At 38.3% G+C, this 17,500-nt stretch overlaps 1 protein-coding gene across 4 annotated transcripts in view; it reads left to right on the forward strand.

The window, feature by feature from the left end:
* LOC144975160 (cadherin-like and PC-esterase domain-containing protein 1) overlaps positions 1-17,500 on the forward strand; it is a 96,876-nt gene that overhangs the window by 54,734 nt on the left and 24,642 nt on the right. For all 4 annotated transcript variants that reach the window (XM_078918954.1, XM_078918952.1, XM_078918955.1 and 1 more), the window contains 4 exons: positions 583-679; positions 1,033-1,279; positions 4,274-4,451; positions 14,030-14,187. In XM_078918954.1, the coding sequence (XP_078775080.1) occupies positions 583-679; positions 1,033-1,279; positions 4,274-4,451; positions 14,030-14,187 (680 nt within the window). The remainder of the gene's footprint in view (positions 1-582; positions 680-1,032; positions 1,280-4,273; positions 4,452-14,029; positions 14,188-17,500) is intronic.

Below are 17,500 nucleotides of genomic sequence, written 5' to 3' on the forward strand. Positions count from 1 at the left end.
ACAAGGGTTTCCTGGACAACAACAACATTAAAGATGTAGGGCGGGACCTGGCGCCTGTTAGGCGATGTTACAATTGTTTCGGACAGAGACAAAACTGTTAACGCCCGGTTGACATCTGAGTACTATGAGAAAATGTGAGTACTGTGCCCATTCGAAGGACTCAATTGTGCGCCGAGCAACGCTCGAACTCAGGACCTTCCGATCCGAAAGCGAGAGTCATATCACAAGACCACATAGCCGCACTATAACCGAACAAAATCTATAGATGGATCGAAAATGACGCCACTCATTCCCTCACGCCTCTTTTGTATTGTTTTTAAACAAATATTTTCGGGATTAATTCTCACTCAATTCGATAACTCAGACTATAAACGGATCATTCCAAACCCCAGGCGTGGCAGGCTGATTTTTTTTTTTTTAATTTTTTTTTTTGGGGGGGGGAATGGGCTTTTTATTATTTTATTTCTTTTATTTTTCTCTCTACTTTTTCTGGCACTGTAATGCAGTAATGCAAGATACCAACAGTACTCTGGCGTTCATGTTTCGTCTTAGCCTGACTCTTCAATGATTATTTTCCTCCAGGTAAATGTCATCCCAGACTTGCTAATCCCACCAGTTAGATCATGTGACACAAGATTCTCGCCACGCCCACTCGACGATGACCTTGAATACTTATCGGGTTAGTGAGTAGCTTCTGTAAATAGTATATAAAAAATGAGGATTTAAAATAGAAAATGAAGTCTTCAGTATTTCATTGATAAGTGTTTAGATTTTAGTTAGTATAAGGATAATCTGTGATGATATAATGAGATGCCAAGCTATTGTGCGTGTGTGTGTGTATGTGTGTGTGCGTGTGTGTGTGAGAGAGAGAGAGAGAGAGAAAATGAGAGAAAGAAAGAAGAGAGAGAGAGAGAGAGAGAGAGAGAGGGGATGAGAAAGGCACAGAGAACAAGAAAGTTGATTTCATAGAAGCTGCCTCTTTCCTTTTATTATACATATACATATACATTTTCGACTTCTTTTTTTTTCAAGGCCGATGGTATGGATCTGATCTGCCTTGTTTCTTACCCACACCATCTCCTTCACCACCACCATCATCTCCATCACCATTCTCATCATTACCATCAACATCTTCATTACCTTTATTATCAAGAGGTAAAATTGAAAGATGCACAAAGCATAGCGGGACGTGGGTAGTTGAAGAAACCGCAAGTGGTAAAATGACCAACGATTTCATTCCCTGTACACAAGAAGGAATACCGAACTCGTCAAAGAGAAGGTTGGTTTAAAAGATGAATAAATACATGCATAAATAAATAAATAAATAATAAATAAATGATTAAATAAATAAATAAATAAATAATCTTTTGATAGCAATAAAATTATTAATCCATGGAAGAATTTCATGTGAAACAATCGTCAATATTTCAAAATATACAAATAAATAAATAGATCTTCAGAGCCATTAGTCCTACAAATCCGGAGTTTATCCAAGCGTGAAACGTAAATTGCAATTGCTTCTCACCCCTGGGATAGAACACTAGTCTACTGCAGAGAAATTCCCACTAGATCTAACAGACTCGGTTATCCAATCACTGCTGGGTGGATAGGAAGGTCTGAAAAAAATTCCCCGACTTCGCTCTAGATCGATCTCTGTTCTTTTACTTGTGGAGCTAGTTCTCTACAAACCGAGCTTTCGGGACCGCCCATACCCCACCCGAATTAAATAATTAATTAATAAATAAATGAAAAAATAAATTAATAAATAAATAAATATCCTTTACTAATTTGCCTAAAGTTTTATTTAGGATCTATATCGAACAAAATCCAAGATAGCCCAGGGGACATTAGTCAGTCGCAGTGTTATGCCGGGAGCTGAATAATAAGGGTTACGTTTCTTGTGCGGTTATGTCGTCTTGTGGTAGCACACTTGCCCTCGGATCGGAAGGTCCTAAATTTTCACACCGTGAGCTAGGGGTTTCCCAAGACCCGACAAGTCTTATATCCCACAATTTTAGATTTTCACACTGTAATCTAGGGGTTTTCCAAGACCCGACAAGTCTTATATACCACAATTTTAGATTTTCACACTGTTAGCTAGGGGTTTCCCGAGACCCGACAAGTCTTATATCCCACAATTTTAGATTTTCACACTGTAAGCTAGGGGTTTCCCAAGACCCGACAAGTCTTATATCCCACAATTTTAGGTTTTCACACAGTGAGCTAGTGGTTTTCCAAGACCCGACAAATCTAATATTCCACAATTTAAGATTTTCACACAGTGAGCTAGTGATTTTCCAAGACCCGACAAGTCTTATATTCCACATTTTTAGATTTTCACACTGTAAGCTAGGGGTTTTCCAAGACCCGAAAAGTCTTATATTCCACATTTTTAGATTTTCACACAGTGAGTTAGTGGTTTTCCAAGACCCGATGAGTCGATTACCACACATATTTTGGATTGTCACGTCAGTCGATTATCCCACAATTTTAGATTTTTCCCTCTGTGAGCTAATTTGAAATGTAAACTTTTCTTAAGTATCAGTTGAAACTAGAATTTCTTGATGTTGGTATTTTATCGGTTAAGCTATTGATAGCTTTAACATTATTAATTTTAAGTGAAACAATCGTCAATATTTCAAAATAGGGAAAATGGTGGGGGGGAAATGAAAATAATAAAATGTAGCACAATATACACTAAACATGCTCAAAGCACTATTCAAACAATTTTCCGATTGTTTGAACGCATGTTGTGTCTAATATTTTGTTAAATATACGTTGCTATGCGGAAGGTCATGAGTTAGAGCCTCGCTCGGCGCTTAGTTGAGTCCTTGGAGAGGCTCTTTACCCACAGTCTCTCACCGTACTACCGTACTCAGGTATAAAATGAGTACCTGGCCGTCTCTGTTGGAAAAAAAATGTAACAGGCGTTCCTGTCTCGTTCTACATGTTACGTGTTGCTATTGGTCATCGATCATTTGTAAAGCGCTTTGAGTACGTTTAGTGGATATTGCGCCATATAAAAGCTCAATTTGTTATATTTTAAAGCTCAAGTTGCTCCAACATAAAAGATTACAAAATTGTAAACCGTTGAGATCATGGTCGGTAAGACTATGATAGCGCCATTTAAAGTCAAGCTTTACTTTCTAAATTACTTACTTATCCGAACCAGCGACCACCTAGACTCGAGCCAGGTGACTATAAAGAGCGTTACTGATGCTTGGATTTGGTGGGAGGAATGTGCATCTCAGGTCTTCAAGAGGTTGACATTCAAGCAAGTGGTGTGTTTCTGTTTAATTGGGGCGTTGGCATAAGGGACAGGAAGGGGATGTGTCTTTTGTAATGTTGCTTAAATGGCTGTTGAGGGGTATGTGTTGCGTTCTTAGTTGAAAGATGATGCTTTGCTGGTGTCTTCTGGGCTTATTTAGGCTATCAGTCTTTACAGGAGTGGTCATATGGGTAAAAAACAATTTCAAACATAATTTGATTTTTGCTTTCATATCGTTCTGTAGATGCTATGCGCTTATTTTAATTATTCACAACATCTGCTAGCTTGATATAACGTACCAACGCACACAACTTTGTGTAACCTTATACATTTATAGTGTGAATGATAACATTTAGTGAGAACTCCTCATAACAATGGCTGGCTAAGAACAAAAACAAAGAGCCGAGTGACGTCAATTTCTTTCCTTCTATACAACAGACAAAACAGGCCATTGGTAGAAATTCCTCTGCCCAAGAATCGATTGATTCTGAATCCAAATCTAGAGTCGCTCTTATGACAAGTGTATGTATATTTGTTAGATTAAAGAAATTAAGGAGCAGGCGCCATTATAAGATCAAGATCTGAACAAGTGTGTATGAAAGGTGCCAGACAAAGCAGGAAAGAAAAATAGAAGAAAAAAAACCATCCGAAAAAAAAATCGACCTCAACTAGTTAGAACTAATCTCCACAGTGTCTGTCTAATTGGGACAGCGTGGCTTAGCGGTACGGTCCTTGCTTCGTATCCGAAAGGTACCAAGTTCGATAACCCGCCGCTGCGCTGTGTAGCCTTGAACAAGTCACCTCACCTTAGCTCAATTTGTGGGGCTGCACTGCGCAGCGGTTGGCGCCTGGGTTATTCCAGTCTTCCCTTGGAATAGATCTTAGAGACAAATTTGCCCACTGGTGTGAATAAAGGGATTTAATTTTTAAAAAAAATTTTTTTATTGATTTAAATACAAAAACAAAGAGTTGAGTGACGTCAATTTCTTTCCTTCTATACAACAGGCAAAACAGGCCATTGGTGGAAATTCCCCTGCCCACGAATCTGTTGACTCTGAAGCCAAACCTTGAGTCACTCTTATGGCAAGTGTATGTACTAGTGACATCATCATCACCTTTAAGGGCCTATCTACACCCAAGTGGGATCGTATGGGAAGGAGTGGAAGCGTTTCTCAAGAAAAAGGTAAGACAAGTGCCTTATAATTTTATGACCCTTTGCCCAAAAGCCTATTAGTTCGGATGCCCAACCTAGAGTCACTCTTATGGCAAGGGCATGTATTAGTTTCATCATTGTCCCTTTAACGGCCTATCTACACCCAAGTGTGGGAAGGAATGGAAGCGTATCTCAAGAAAAAGGTAAGACATGTTCCTTATAATTTTATGACCCTTTGCCCAAAAACCTGTTAAATCCGATACCCAACCAAGAGTCACTATTGTGGTAAGTGTATGCATTAGTTACATCATTGTTCCCTTTAAAAAGCACGAACCTACTTTGATGTGTGGCTCTTGTTCTCAAACATAAATATGATAGTTATGACGTGATGCGTTGACAAGAAGAAGAAATTGGAGAAGGGAGGGGAGGAGGAGGAGGAGTTGGTGATCGGATTGTGGGGAGGAGATGAAGACGAAGACAAAGAGGAAGAGGGGAAGAAGAAGAAGAAGAAGAAGAAGAAGAAGAAGAAGAAGAAGAAGAAGATGATGATGATGATGATGATGATGATGATGATGATGATGATGATGATGATGATTAAGCCCTAACACAGTACACGAACAACAGTTATACGCATAGTCAAAAGAAAGCCTGTCGGAATAAGAATGTCTTCAATCGGCGCTTGAATTCCTCTAGTGAAGACGAAGAACGTATCTCTAGTGGTAGCAAATTCCACAACCTTGGGCCAGAATGCTGAAAGGCGCGTTCACCAGCCTTCACTCGACAGCGGGGTGTTTTCAATTTGATATATTGAGTGATGTATCTTATTCTTTCAAATTATTCAATCATTTCAAAGCGAATTTCCATCAGGGCGACGTGTACTTATTTGAAGGTCCGATAAACCTGTGGGCTTTTTGTTGGAGTAATGGAAATACTCTCAAACCGACGGTGAATATTCCCCATTAAAACAATTAAATCTAGCTCATAATCATTATGTTGGCTTATCAGACTAACACATATTATGAGCACTTAGCAGTAGGGAAAAAATTACCCAAGTTGGGCACATTTATAAGATCTAACAAAATCGATGATTTGAAACTTCAAAAATAAAGTAAGACTCACAAATATTTTTTGCATGGACACAACTATGTTCCAAAACGATGAACTATGAAAAAAAAAGTGTTAGAATGACTATTTTTTGCCATTCTCATCTGTGAAATACGCCAGGAACAAGCGGTGACCTTTTTTCCTGGACAAGCATATTTAATTTCTCACGATATTAGCAAAATAATCACAAAGTTAGGCTTGTCTAACATTCATTATCCACATGTCCCCAGGAGTAGTAATAAAACGGGCTTATCAGTGCTAACGACAAGACTTACACAATCAATCATTTAAAATGAAGTCAAGACTTCATAAAATACTCGAACAAAAAACAACATACACAAAGCTCACATACCAACACACACACGCGCGCGCGCGCGCATGCACAATGTCTAAACACACTAGACCCTCTCACCTCTCTAGTTACCTAGTAGATCGGAAGAAGAAGAAGAAGAAGAAGAAGAAGAAGAAGAAGAAGAAGAAGAAGAAGAAGAAGAAGAAGAAGAAGGAGGAGGAGGAGGAGGAGGAGGAGGAGGAGGAGGAGAAGAAGAAGAAGATTCTTGGAAGACTGGGAACAGAGACAGTTCGGGCGAGGACCAGAGACGCATGCGCACAACCAAAATGACGTTCTTTCTCTAATAACTTTTCCGCCGGTGACGTCACAGACTATGGGTGACTTCCAATCAAGGGACGCTACTCTTCTGCTAATCTCATTCCCTAATCAGATTTTTGTCAACTCTGGCCGTGACTTTTTCTTTACCTCATTTAGGCGGTGATGGGAATCAGATTTTTTTTTTTTTGGTCTGCTTATTCCTATTTTTAGCCTAACAGGTTGTGATTTTAAGAATCTCATGGACAGAGAAGAAAATTAATGAAGAAGTATTAGAGCAAGCTGAAACTAAAAGGTTACTAATTCGTACAATAAGAAAAAGACAAATGCACTATTTCAGGCACCTAAATCGACATAAATGTATTGAACATCTTGCTCTCATAGGAAAGATAGAACGTAAAAAGAGTAAAGGTAGACCAAGAAAAACATATTTAAATAGTTTGAACAGCTGGGTGACAAAGAAAGAGAAGAGTAATATAATTTTTTTGAAGTTATCTGATCAGAGAGATGAATGGCGTACCATGATCACCGATGTCAAGCACAGACTTGGTACTTGAAGAAGAATATCAGAGAGATGAATGGCGTACCATGATCACCGATGTCAAGCACAGAGTTGGTACTTGAAGAAGAAGAAGAAGAAGAAGAAGAAGAAGAAGAAGAAGAAGAAGAAGAAGAAGAAGAAGAAGAAGAAGAAGAAGAAGAAGAAGAAGAAGAAGAAGAAGAAGAAGAAGAAGAGGTTGTGATGAAACAGACGGGTGGACCAGCGCGTCATACCAGGCCGTTGAAGAGGTCATAATAAGCACCATCAAATCTACACCTCGTGTTTTTTCTTCTTCCTTGACTATTGAATTATTAGACTACTTTTGCCGATTTATCATTAAAATTTATGGTTGTTTTGGTTTATAAACTTATGAATATTTTGTGGACGTTCGTCTTACTTTCCTGTCTACTATTATAGGCAATGAACTTGAAAGTCTCGGGTCGGCAGTGCTTACTGTGCTTCTATGGACAGCACGTGCCTGAAATATACAAATAGTCAGAACTGTGTCGGAAATAAGCTTCAACAGTCGTGACGTCACTTCCCTCGTAATGACGCATCGTAACTTAGTAACTGGTTCTAAACTATCGGAACAATGGCGGACGCCCTTATGAAATACTTCTCCGATGAGCATAAAAGTGTATCCAGAGACGAAAAACATTACACATCTGATCATGTTTTGACTTTTATACATTCTGATCACATGACATGTGAAAAGTTCAAGCCAGCATGATAAATAAGTACCAATTGTCTTTGTTTAGAACCAAGCCGCTGGTTGCTGGGCGGACGTGACATCAGACTATTGGATCCTATTATTTCCAAGGCACGTTATTCAAAAAATGGTAAAGATACCGTGTTTTATTAGTTTTATATGGTAGCCTACTATAATGCTCAAGGATGATTACCTAGATTAACCTGTCAAAAATTGCGTTACAATTCACAGCGAAATGCCAAATAATATCATGATATTTGCCAGTTTGTTTGTTTTTAGGCATCAATTTTTTATGCTAAACTGCACATAAAAGTGGAATTACGTCTTAAGTGGTGTACCCCCCTGCCCTGTGTCGCGATTTAATCCAATTTTAAAAATGTCTTCGTCATGCCAGTGTTTGGGTGAAATTGTATATATCTTATGAAAATAGTGATATGATAATTCGTCTATAAAGTAAGTAAAATTTATTTTGTTGAAAAAAAATGATAAACCCAATTTTTAAAAATGCCAAATTTCTTTTAAAATCGCCAACTTGTTGGGATTTGGTATAAAATACGCCAAACAGGCAACTATTATACCACGTGATACAGAGCACAGTCAACATTTAATTTTATCTTGAATATTAGGCTGAGGAAGGAAGGGGGCGGTTAATGTTTACGGTTATCCATTCGTTATAGTGGTAGGTCATTTTATATAGGGATAATAAATGACGAAGGAAACAATTTGGTAATTAAGAAATTATGATCATTCTGTTTGGGCAATATAGCTAAGTGGTCTTGTGGTATGACACTCGCTTTCAGATCGGAAGGTCCTGGTTCGAGCCTCGCTCGGCGCATAGTGAGTCCTTGGGGGAAAAAAAAGCTCTTTATTCGCATTCTCTCACCGTACTGAGGTGTGAAATGGGAACCTGGTCGTTAACAGCGTTGTCTTTGTCCGAACATAATTGTAATATCGCATCCGGTCACGTCCTACATTTTCAGTATCTCTGTTGGCCAGGGACCTCTTGTAAAGCGCTTTGAGCACGTTAAGTGAATATTGCCCTATATAAACGCTCATCTTTTTTTTTTAGTATTACAGGGGCATAGCGTATCATTTTAAGGGTTGCTGAGGTCAAATCTACCTAAATCGCAAAAATCTCGGCGGCCTACATTAGAAGTACAAAAAATGTTAACGAACTGGCTATTTTCATAACAGATAATAATATGGTATTCCGAGTAGTCAACACAGACAGACAGACTTGCTCCTTCTTTTATTGATACAGATTAGTTTTGAATATTGTATATATTGTATATTGTACTTAATAAACAGTTCGAGTATCGTCTACTCTTCACAGCGGGATCCTTGGTTCTGCCTGGGTGAGACCTTTTTAAGTCATGTCAAATTTTTGCACAAAAATGTATTGGTCGTGGAATCTTCTGTTCTGTAATTGACCCAGTGCTTTATTTTGTATTCCCATTTCTCCCCATCTACGACTTTCCTCTATCATCTTCTTTTGTACTGGCGCTGAAATGACATAATAGTGTTACAAGCGCCGTACAACCCTAAAAGCAAACAAAACAATTGGAATGTTGCTCAAAATGGGATATTTTCTTCTCCTGGATTGCATCATCCAAAGTAACAATGTGAAATTGAATGTAAGCTTCAATTTAATAAACTAAAACAGATAATAAGGGTGTTTCGGGATTCCCCTTTATCAGAAAACAGGATGAATGAAACACTACAGACAATTGAGATCATAAATGAATATGCTAGATTCCGACGACTACTGTTGAACAATGAGACCACACCAATTTGGGTTACCAGGCCTGTAAATAATTATATATTATGGCAATCCTAGTCTTCAATGCCCATCCAGTCATGAAAACCCATAGGATATGGGTGAATATTGTAGTAGGCTGGCATCAGTACGAATATGAGCTGGCTCTTCCAGAAAAGACATTTATCGTAGAAATCGTGTTCATCGGGAAAACAGTCTCTTTTGATGGTGTCCTGGGTGTACACTCGCATTGACCGACCCTGAAGACGATAATCAGGATAGTGGTAGTCGTAACATCTACGTGCTTCCTCAGGAAATCCAGCATCCCAACAGTCCATTCCCCATTTCATTGCAGGCAGATAAAAGCACATACTAAATATATGCCCATATTTGGAAGATCTAAAATAAGGTATACAAGCCCATGTTACACAATCATCAATTTTCTCGTAGCCATCAAGACCCGAACAGAAAAGTTCAATTTGATCCCAATCCTTTGACGCCATCATATTGAATACATCATCGATGGTTAACTCCTCTTAGCCTGTTTCCCAAGGGCATGAGCTAGTCAAATTCGTGCAAAATTTAGAAGTATATGGGTAGGCTGAAATTTATATACAACATCATGTTATAATTAACATCAACGTTGTCATCATCATCGTGCATGTCTTTGTCTCCATCATCATCATCATCATCATCATCATCATCGTCATCATCATCATCATCATTATCAACAGCATTATCATCATCATCATCAGGAAGAGTAGTTTTACGTTTCTACTGAAAAACGATCGAGTTTGTTCTTTTTACATCATACGTTTCTTCTCTATTGGTCTCATTAGAGAAAGTCAGAGCCAGACAGTGTGATTAACCTGTTAATCTGAGGTACTCTGGAAAGGCACCAATTTAAATATGTTCCAAAAAAACATGTCCTTTAAATATCGATCGATTTAAATGACCCTAATCATGGAAAAAGTCAAACCAGGGACTCGATAAAAGACCTGGTGAGGTCCCAGATATGACAGGTTTTGCCAAGATGACGTTCACTTAAATCAATCGATACCGACAAGTTTTATGGCCAAATATTATAAGGCGTGCCTCCCCAGAGTAAGACAGTTGTATTAGATGTAGTTGTAGTAGCAGCAGTAGTAGTAGTAGTAGTAGTAGTAGTAGTAATAGTAGTAGTAGTAGTAGTAGTAGTAGTAGTAGTGGTAGTATAGTAGTAGTAGTAGTAGTGGTAGTATAGTAGTGGTAGTATAGTAGTAGTAGTAGTAGAAGTAGAGTAGTAGTAGTAGTAGTAGTAGTAGTAGTAGTAGTAGTAGTAGTAGTAGTAGTAGTAGTAATAGTAGTATACTTCTTCTTGTTGTTGTTGTCTGTGTTGTTGTTGTATTGCCCTCTTTTTTTCTTTAGAATATATTATTTATCAATATTATATAACCTAATACTAATTATCAACAGGAGAGAATATGAAAAAAACCATAAACCAAACTCAATTACGAAATTGTGAAATATTTAGTTTATATATAGCCCAATATTCAACAACCGTGTTCAATATGCTTTAAAGGTGGTCTAAAATCAGCATCAACATTTAGCAGTGTGAAGGAAATGTCACTGGTATTATATTCTTTACAGTTGTTTAAGAATTTCAAGACAAATTTAATTGACGATTGGGTTAAAATTTCTCGGGCTGACATTATGATCTTATCTGAATTTAACACGGTAGAGAGCTAAACACTTCATTAACAAAGTGTAAGACTCACGTATAAAATCATGGACATAGCTTTGCTCCAAAGAAACTGAAAATGCCAAGAACAAAAGTATGGTTATTCTGTCTACCATTGCCATCTAAGTGCCAATACTAAATCGCCAGAAATGTGTTGAATATTCCATTAGTATGGTTTATATTGAATACTTAAAATACTTCTTGTGCCATGGATGATTACTGTTATATAGTCCAATAACTGGGTAGTTACTTAATCGGGTAGAACGGTTAAATGGGACGAATGACAAAGGACATAATGTATTCAATGGGCTGACGTCAGGTCCCTTAAAAACAAACAAAAAAAGCTAAGTCCAACATTCCTATGTGTGTCATTGGTCTTAATATCATCTTTGATTTATGTTTAATCTGTGGTTTTCAATAAAGATTATTGTATCCCTAACGCTGTAATAATGATGGTATCAAATTTACAATAATATTTTGTGACGTTAGACAACACGGTGATAGATTTCACTAAGACCCATTAAAACAAACAAAACAAATGTAATTTTGGTTAGCCGGGAAGGTTATATTTCTCCCGAATTGCACCATCAAAGTAATTAAACCACTATGTTGTACATTGAGCAACACCCAGCAATGCGTCACACTTAAATTCGTTGTTTGTGCTGGGGAAGGGGAGGAGGTCGGGAATTAAAAGGTCAAAAATAAAAAGATATTTATGAAATTAAGAGTTATTACGTTTTACTCCCAGTTGGTTGACATATTATTGATGCTATTCGTTTATGTAAAATACTCACAACATCCGCCAACCACATCATACCAATTCACAAACCGGTGTGTAACTTTTCACGTTTACTGCCTGATATCTCCCATAGTGGCCAGGGAGGTACATGCTGTTTCTTCTATCCCCCCCCCCCCATACCCGTTTTTCAATTGTTTCCTGTCGTTGTCTTGGAATGAGATTACTTAGTTTTGTCCTGACCCTAGCCGGAGTTCCTTGGCTGGGAGGGAAACAGTCGAATGTATAGTTATAGTTTTGGGAGATTATTTTTCTTCCTTGTAAATCATCTCTCTGTTATGCATTGTATTATGTTTAGTTTACATATTATATTATATGATTTATAAACATTTGAGTGTATTCCTCTTAGTTGGGACCTGTGCTTGTGTCTGGACGAGACTTTTAGGTGATCTCAAACTATGTACTTTGATTGTGTACTCTTGGAATCTACATCTGTTTCCTAGTTGAACCAATTCCCCTTTGTCTCACCTTTACTTTTGTGCTTTAAGTGTAATTCTTAAACTTTTTACTATCCCATTTTCTTCCTTTTTACTGACGCTGATATGACCTTAATGTGTTGCAAGCGCCGTAAAACCCTTAAAAACAAATAAACTGTCTGATATAATATATTTACTGAGAATTTATCACTGACTGGCTGTCTAAAAATAATAACAAAGACCTAAGTTCAGTCTATCACACTTTGATATTTGAAAACCTAACATCGATTCCTTGAGTAGATTAGATGTCGGTAAATATATAATAATGAATAACACAAATGAAAAAAAAGTTTTGTTTGACAAACGAGCAATGCTGACAAATTAAATCTGAGAGAAATGTTTTAAAAATCGTCCCAAACAATCAGCCTGCTTCAACTCTGGATCAAATCACAAACCGATGCTGTTGGGTGGCGTTCCTGATCTCCCGTAGATATTACTTACTGCGTCTTCCCTACCCCTATATCTGTTTTCCAACTTGCTTTTTGTCATTGTCTTGGAGTGAGATTACTTGGTTTTGTCATTTCCCTAGGTAGAAGTCGACTGAGGGGGAAACAGTCAAATTTATAGTTACATATAGTTATATGGTTTTGGAGGAAAACGTTGTTTTCATTGTACATCATCTCTCTGTTATTTATTGTTATATTCTTGTTCTGAATGTATAATGTAAGCATATTAGTAGGTTCTTCTTAGTGGGATTTTGTACTCGTGTCTGGATGAGACCTTAAGGTGATATCAAACTATGCACAATTGTAGCATGCTTTTGGAATCTAAATATATTCCCTATTTGTACGATTCCCTTTTATCGTACTTTACCTACTGTACTTTTGATTGTAAATCTAGATTTAATTTTTTTTACTATCCCATTTTCTTCCTTACGGGTTAGACATGCTATCATTCCACCCCCCCCCCCCCCCCCCCCCCCAGTTTACATGCTTGATTGTACTCTTTCTAGTGTGTTTTATCATAAATGCTCACTCTAACAAGACCTAAGACTTTTTCTTTTTATGAGTGACTCCATGAATGTAGTTTTCTTCATACCTAGTGACAATTTATTCCAAATCATTCACATTAGAAAATTTGAGCTTTCATATAGAGCAATAAACACTAAATGTGGTTTAAGCTCTTTAGTAAGGATCCGTAACCAACTGCAATACTCAACATGTTATCGTGTAGGACTTTAGGCAATATTTTTTTTTTCGAAGACAACGCTGTTAAAGGCCAAGTATTTATTTTACACCTGAATACAGTGATAGAATATATGAATAAAGAGCTTTTTGCAACGGCTCAACTATGTGTCCTTAGAGCGTGACTCGAACCCCTGCCCTTCCGATGTGAAGGCGAGTGTCATACCATTAGACCACATAACCACCTTATTGGGACAATGAAGGGGTGTAGGGTGTTTAGTCTGTTATTGGTGAGAAGGAGGTCATTGCTGTGGCTCCTATCTTATATATATATATATATATATATATATATATATATATATATATATATATATATTGGTTTTCCCTTTCTATGTTGCTCTCTATCATTGTTATGAGTGAGATTGCTCGGTATATTTCATGGTGTTGGCTGGAATACTCAGCTTCCTTAGTTGGGAAAGAGACAGTCAAATGTATTCAAAAGACAGTCAAAAAAAATGTTATTTTCTATTGTCTTCTGGCACTTCTCTGCTCACTTCATCTCTTGTTGTTACCAACATGAGTGCCTGCTCCACTCACTTTTCTGAATTAAAAATTCACCCCATATACCGGAGCATACTCAATGTCTCAATTGTTTCTATGTTATATGATTGTGTTGAGAATATTGGCTATTAAGCTTAATTAAGGTCCACCTTTACTAAGAGATGGAGGAACCTTCTTTAGTTGTAACTTTTTTTAACCAACTGTTTTTTTTCAGTTGCCAAAGAAAATTACACTCCTAGATCTTCACCAGCTCATCGTTGAACTTGACAGTGAGGATCAAGCCACAAGAACTCTTTCATGGATAGAGGACAACATCAGAAGAACTCTTTTGTTTATGGAGTCACGGGCTTTTACCAACGATAGAGTGAAGAGGTTTGTAATGATACACGAGTGAGGTGATCTGACAAAACCGTACATAGTCTCAGGTTCACTTCCCAATTTGCCCACTTCCCATAGTCTCTGGTTCATTCCCCACTGGTGCCCGCCTCCCATAGTCTCTGATTCACTCCCCACTGGTGCCCACCTCCCAAAGTCTCTGGTTCACTCCCCACTGGTGCCAACCTCCCATAGTTTCTGGTTCAGTCCCCACTTGTGCCCACTTCCCATAGTATCTGGTTCACCCCCACTGGTGCCCACCTCCCATAGTCTCTGGTTCACTCCCCAGGTGTGCCCACCTCCTATAGTCTCTGGTTCACTCCCCACTGGTGCCCACCTCCCAAAGTCTCTGGTTCACTCCCCGCTGGTGCCCACTTCCCATAGTATCTGGTTCACCCCCACTGGTGCCCGCCTCCCATAGTCTCTGATTCACTCCCCACTGGTGCCCACCTCCCAAAGTCTCTGGTTCACTCCCCACTGGTGCCAACCTCCCATAGTTTCTGGTTCAATCCCCACTTGTGCCCACTTCCCATAGTATCTGGTTCACCCCCCACTGGTGCCCACCTCCCATAGTCTCTAGTTCACCCCCACTGGTGCCCACCTCCCATAGTCTCTAGTTCACCCCCACTGGTACCCACTTCCCATAGTCTCAAGTTCACCCCCATTGGTGCCCACCTCCCTTAGTCTCTAGTTCACCCCCACTGGTGCCCACCTCCCATAGTCTCTAGTTCACCCCCACTGGTGCCCACCTCCCATAGTCTCTAGTTCACCCCCACTGGTGCCCACCTCCCATAGTCTCTAGTTCACCCCCACTGGTGCCCCACCTCCCATAGTCTCTAGTTCACCCCCATCGGTGCCCACCTCCCATATTATCTGATTCAATCCCCACTGGTGCCCACTTCCCATAGTCTCTAGTTCACCCCCACTGGTGCCCCACCTCCCATAGTCTCAAGTTCACCCCCACTGGTGCCCACCTCCCATAGTCTCTAGTTCACCCCCACTGGTGCCCACTTCCCATAGTCTCTAGTTCATCCCCACTGGTGCCCCACCTCCCATAGTCTCAAGTTCACCCCCATTGGTGCCCACCTCCCTTAGTCTCTAATTCAATACCCACGAATGAACTCATTCCACCGTCTCTGGTTCAATCCCAACTGGTGTCCTTCTACCACAGTCTCTGGCTCTCTCTCCACTGGATTGGATTTCGCTAGATTTCGGTGGATTTCGGTATTCAGCAGTACCCCACGTATCTCAAAACTAGCTCGACTGACACCCGATGGGTTTTGCTAAATTAGCACACATTTAAGATAGGGTCTTAATCCTCTCTTATGAGAGGATCCCATCTTGTAATCTGCGTCCGCTTACAAATTAATGGAAACAAACAATGGCTCAGTTTAATAAGAAAATAAACAAAACTTGAATCATGTTTGATATTCAACATAAGTTGCATGAACGTGTTAATAAATCTTACACATATAATAACAATACCCATTCGCTAAGAAGAGGGGAGTAGCTGAGTGGTTAAGGTATTGCACTGTGACCCGGAAGGCCCCGGGTTCGAGCCCCACTTCATGCACTTTCGTTTTTTTCCTAAGGCAAGATGATTAACCCCGATTTGCTCACTTGGACAACGAGTGATTCCTATTGACATCAGCCATCTTGCTTGATGAATTATCTATATTCCTTCGTGGAATGCCTAGGCGACGATGTCTAATGGTGTTGTGGCGGAAGGGCATAATGATGATAATATTCGCTAGATGGCTCAAAAACGTTAACTTTTTTCATAACAACTCTGTGACCGTGATAATATGGATTCAAACTCTTGTAAATAATTACTCTATAGATAGTTCTAAGGTGACGTCACTCAGGTCTTTGTTATTGTTTTTTTTTTTTTTGCCATCCGCGTTTATGAGTACTGCTCACTGAACTGTATTAACCTGACTATAAACGTTCATGGATACACACATTTTTGTGTGTTGGTCCGTTATACTTCCGGATGGCAATGTTATGAGCTTCTTAACCAAGCGCATACTATCTATAACCAAGTAAAGCGATATTTAGCTTGACAAGAGACCAAATATTATTTCACTATAAGCGCACAATAATGTCCCAAGGTTAAACAGTGAGTATCTAGATAGTGTCAGACATCGGGAAAATGATAATGGGCGATTAAAAGGTGACATGTCCCACATAATATAGATTATGAAAGTCGCTACCGGAAAATATGGTTTTGCGAGCAAATTGGATCCTAAAGTTGGCATTGACCCCGTGACATTTTATTCTATGTTTTCATCTGGAAACTTTTTCCATAACTTATTTTTCCCATCACTACCGGAAATGATGAAACGTGATGCGCGTCGATGACTATGAATTTTTGTAAAAAGTTCTCTATTATTATTATTATTATTATTATTATTATTATTATTATTATTATTATTATTATTATTATTATTATTATTATTATTATTATTATTATTACTATTATTATTATTATTATTATTATTATTATTATTATATTATTATTATTATTACTATTATTATTATTATTATTATTATTATTATTATTATTATTATTATTTTATTATTATTATTATTATTGTTACCTAGTAACTGGTCCAGATTGCTGAAAAATAATTTTCAAGGAGTTGAAACGATTACTGGGCCGAAATGTACTTCGCGGATTAAGAAGAAATGAATTTGGGGTCATTCAACACTTTGTTCTTGTTTTTATGCTGCCAGTTGAGCGATTAGCTCTCACCAAAATATATCAAATAGACAATAAATATTTAAGTTTATTAATGCTATGCGTTTATTTTTTTTAAACACATCATCCGCCAACCGGATATGAAGTAGAAACGCATGTGTAACCTTGAACGTTTATAGCCTGATAAATACAATTTAGTGAGAACTACTCATAAAAATAAATGGCTGGCTAAAACAATAACAAAGAGTTGAGTGACGTCAAAATTGTTCCTTCTATACAAATTTTAAATGTTGTTACGGTTAATCCGCGGGTAAGTGTATTGAATATTTAACTTAAAACACATGCCATCAATAAAAAAAAAAAGGACCGGGCTAAATAGCAATTAATTTTCTGATTGGTTAGCGCTTAGTAAACACTGGAATGATCAATTATGCTCCTGTAATTGTCTTTAAATCTCTGATATGATAAGACGACGTCTGACATCCGGACCCACTTATGGGGCCTAGTTTAACAGTGTTGTCATGTAATGGACTATATTTTGCGTCATTTTCTGAGATTCCCATTACAACAATGAGTCCGTAAGGAATTTGGTTATGAGACCTGCAAATA

The sequence above is a fragment of the Berghia stephanieae genome, chromosome 6 (assembly GCF_034508935.2).
Source record: "Berghia stephanieae isolate SIO BIC M18660-M18661 chromosome 6, UCSD_Bste_1.3, whole genome shotgun sequence".
Classification (NCBI taxonomy): domain Eukaryota; kingdom Metazoa; phylum Mollusca; class Gastropoda; order Nudibranchia; family Aeolidiidae; genus Berghia; species Berghia stephanieae.